We start from the raw sequence: 4,280 nt of genomic DNA on the forward strand, positions 1-4,280 counted from the left end.
TATAAATGGGCATGTGAAAACATTGAACAAGTGCTCATATTTTGATAAATAAGCAAATCTTTTTTCAAATTCCTCAAGCAAATATTTAATATTTGTTGAGTATTTAGAAATAGGCTTATCTTTCATGTCAAAATCATGTAAGTGCGGAAAATGGATAGCATTGTTATTTTTTAATTCATTGTGATAGAACTTCAGCTTGGCAATGAACGTCTTAATTTCTTGGTAGCTATTCGTAATTAATTTGTTTGCTCCTTGCAGATTTTGATTCAACTCGTTCAACTTAGATGTAATATCTATTAAAAAACACAAATCCAGCAACCACCTTTCATCATATAATTCTGGTACTTCTTCGCCATTTTTACTCATAAAAATACGTATTTCTTCTTTGAGGTTCCAAAATCTTAACAAACATTTTCCACGACTCAACCATCTAATTTTAGCATAATATAGTAAGTCATAATATTCTGAGTCATAATATTCTCCAGTTCACGAAGGTATTCTTGGAACTGCCGGTGTCTTAATGAATTATTCTTTATTTTGTTAATAATATTAATAACAACTGACATCACATGAGGCATATCTAATGATTGAGCACATAAGTTCTCTAAATGTAGAAAGCAATGGCAAATAAAAAAATTCAATGGTGTATTTTGATCCATGCTTTCAATATGCTTGCAGAGCAGATTAACTGCTCCAATATTTTTTCCTATCATTGATGGTGCTCCATCTGTTGTTATACCAATAAGTTTTTTTTAAGTCTAACTTTCTATCTTCCATGCATTTTAAAACAGCATCCTTAACATCTCTACCCGTTGTCGTATCCTTGAGACTTACAAGATCAAAAAGTTCTTCATTTATATTGAGCTGATTATCAACTCCTCGAATGAAAATTGCCAGTTGTGATGTGTCATTGATGTCTGTTGTTTCATCCAATGATAATGAATAATAAACAAATTGTTTTGCTATTATATCAAGCTTGAAAGAAATTTCCATTGAAATATCATCAATTCTACGTGTAACTGTTTGGTGAGATAAACTTATTTGCTTATATATATGAACCTTTTCTGGATCAATTTCTTCTACTGCAGCAATCAAACAATCTTTGATGTATTCTCCATCTGAAAATGGTTTTAATTTTTTTGCTATTATTTGGGATATTTTAAAACTTGCACTGACAATGCCATTTGATTTTTGGCTTTGTTTGTGAAATATATTTTGTTGAGACATTAAATTACCCTTCAGCAGGAATAATTTGGCCTTCCGTTCATCACCAGAAAGTACAGAAAGTTCCGTATGTTTTTCATAATGCCTTCCTATGTTATAAGTTTTAGCAACAATTGTTTCACGGCAAAATAAGCACACAGCATTATTCTTTATTTGTGTGAAAAAGTAATCATTTTCCCAATTACTATTGAATTGCCTGTTTTCATCTTTTAAATTTCTTTTCTTGTTATCCGACATTGCACGTCAGTATTCTGAAATAATTAAAGAAACGAATTAATTTTGTCTAGAACTGCAGATTATATATAAAACAATTTGACACGTAATAACATAAATGCACATGAAATATAAGAAATCAGCTTACCTCAGGTTTTCTATGTATCAATTTTCTTCTTCTGTATTTAATGTTATTTCCTCCACGTCTCAAAAGCAAAAGAACACCAAAAACAAAATTATTTACAAACATATTTGAAACATGGCGACTACGCGTCATTAGGAAGTTTGATATGTTTATTTATCTGGTTGGCTACATGACAAACATGAACTTAGAAATAAAGTTGTCATCTCGTTCATAGAGCCGCTAATTTGTCGTTGTCCTTTGCGTTAAGAGTTACTTGTGGTTAGCTGTCAAGCGCTAGTCGTAGAATATCCTATGGTCATATCGATTGATGACCATTACATCTTTTTAAAACGCCATTCACGCACTTCAAACATATATTTTGTATTATCAATCATAAAATTTTAAATATTTGTTTTGGTCGATCTTTCGTTTTTTAGCATTGGGCCGCACAAAAATAGCTACCGGGCCGCATGCGGCCCGCGGGCCGCGGGTTGGCCATGGCCGCTCTAGGATGAGGTGAAAATCGGCATTCTCTACCTAACCTCAGTGGCATACATTTGAACGCATTAATCATATATTAAATATAATTGTTGTTTGTCTGAAATATATCTTTGTGAAAGTTGATAGTTTTCTTTATAAATACCTCCTTCGCTAAAGCAAAATCCTAACAATATATATATATATAAATTGAAAGGTTTTTTTCATGTGGTGAAATATAATAAAGTTTTTTTTGGGCGTTCATCCAATAATTAAAACTATTTTATTGAAGTAAAATGGTTGTATTATCAAACGTTTCGGGTCCTGATTTGACCCATCTTCAGTGTATATAAATAATTTGGAGAAAAAACAAAAAACACGGAAAATAATATTAATTACTATATCGAGAATATACTTTCTACATATATAAATTTCAAGTCTCTGGTGAAATAGTTAACAATTTAAGTCGATACTATATTAATAGTCAGTTAATATATTTTTAAAATTAATTTATTATTACCGATAGCGTTATTTCATTTTTTCTATATCAGTGTGCAAATTCATGTTGCACTTTTAGTGAACGAGTTAAAACAACAAATCGTCAGTACCACAGTTCGATGGCAAATTGAAAGTATTATATAAATGACTTTTTGAATTTCTAAAATATCTCAAAGCGTTCTCGAGATATTGCATTTTTAAACATTTCGATTTCGCAAGATCCATATTGATTTTTTTGCAACTTATAAAATTTGCAATGTGTAAAAATGCAATTTTGTAAAAACTATTGCAGATATTTTGGTGATACAAAAAGTTGTTCTAAAAACATTTTTAATTTGCCATCGAATGGTAATACTCTCGATTTCCAATTTTTACTAGTTCATCAAGAATATATTTTATACATAAATGAATCTTCAGGTTTGGATAAATAGTTAACAATGCAAGCCGATAATATGTATCTTTATAGTTAATATATTTTTAAAGTTAATTTATTATTACCGATTGTGTTTTTTCATGTTTTCTATATGAGTATGCAAATTAATGTTGCACTTTTAGTGAACGAGTTAAAACAGCAAATTGTGATTAACACAGTTCGATGGCAAATTGGTAGTATTATATAAAGGACTTTTTGAATTTCTAAAATATCTCAAAGCGTCCTCGAGATATTGCATTTTTAAACATTTCGATTTTGCAGGATCCATATTGATTTTTTACAACTTATAAAATTTGCAAAGTGTAAAAATGCAATTTTATAAAAACTATTGCAGATATTTTGGTGATTTGAAAAGTTGTTCTAAGAATATTTTTAGTTTGCCATCGAATAGTAATACTCATGATTTCCAATTTTCACTAGTTCATCAAGAATATACATTATACATAAGTAAATCTTCAGGTTTGGTGAAATAATTAATAATGAAAGTCGATAGTACGTATCTTTATAGTTAATTAATATATTTTCAACGTATTTTTTTCATTTTCGATTGTGTTATTTGAAGCTTTCTATATGAGTATGCAAATTAATGTTGCACTTTTAGTGAACGAGTTAAAACAGCAAATAGTAAGTACCACAGGCAAATTGAAAGTATTATATAAACGACATTTTGAATTTCTAAAATATCTCAAAGCGTTCTCGAGATATTGCATTTTTAAACATTTCGATTTCGCAGGATGCATATTGATTTTTTACAACTTATAAAATTCGCGAAGTGTAAAAATGCAATTTTGTGAAAACTATTGCAGATATTTTGGTGATTCAAAAAGTTGTTCTAGAAACATTTTGAATTTGCCATCGAATGGTAATACTCTTAATTTCCAATTTTCACAAGTTCGCCAAGAATATACATATCATTTTTTATTTGAAATCGAAATTTTGATAAATGCAATATATCTTTGAATAAATGTATATATATATATATATATATATATATATATATACATATGTATATACATATATATTCATGTATAAATTTCTATATCCCATATATCGAATATATTTCCAAGTGAATGCCTATAGATCATACGTCGGCGCAATCAACGTGCGTGGCTTTGTGTCGTAATAAACAATAGGTTGGCTGTTAACAAGCAGTCAGGTATCCGTTAAACACAACACAACAAACACACAGGCAGACAGACGAACAAACAGACGAACAGACAAACAGACATCCTACTGACGTTAATGGGACGACCGCCTCCACTGGAGCTGCTCCCCCCGGAATCTCTGTCGGTTCAAAGACTTTGGCACTTC

The 4,280-nt window shown here is 30.0% G+C and overlaps 1 protein-coding gene across 1 annotated transcript; it reads right to left on the reverse strand.

Moving 5' to 3' along the window:
- Window positions 1–684: 684 nt before the first annotated feature.
- On the reverse strand, window positions 685–1,461 carry LOC113380370 (general transcription factor II-I repeat domain-containing protein 2-like). Its single transcript, XM_026619650.1, has one exon. It carries the CDS (start codon window positions 1,459–1,461, stop codon window positions 685–687), a length of 777 nt encoding a protein of 258 aa, XP_026475435.1.
- Window positions 1,462–4,280: the final 2,819 nt, after the last annotated feature.

This window comes from Ctenocephalides felis, unplaced genomic scaffold, assembly GCF_003426905.1.
Source record: "Ctenocephalides felis isolate EL2017-DRISC unplaced genomic scaffold, ASM342690v1 CF-g0.4_SCAFFOLD_02060, whole genome shotgun sequence".
NCBI lineage: Eukaryota > Metazoa > Arthropoda > Insecta > Siphonaptera > Pulicidae > Ctenocephalides > Ctenocephalides felis.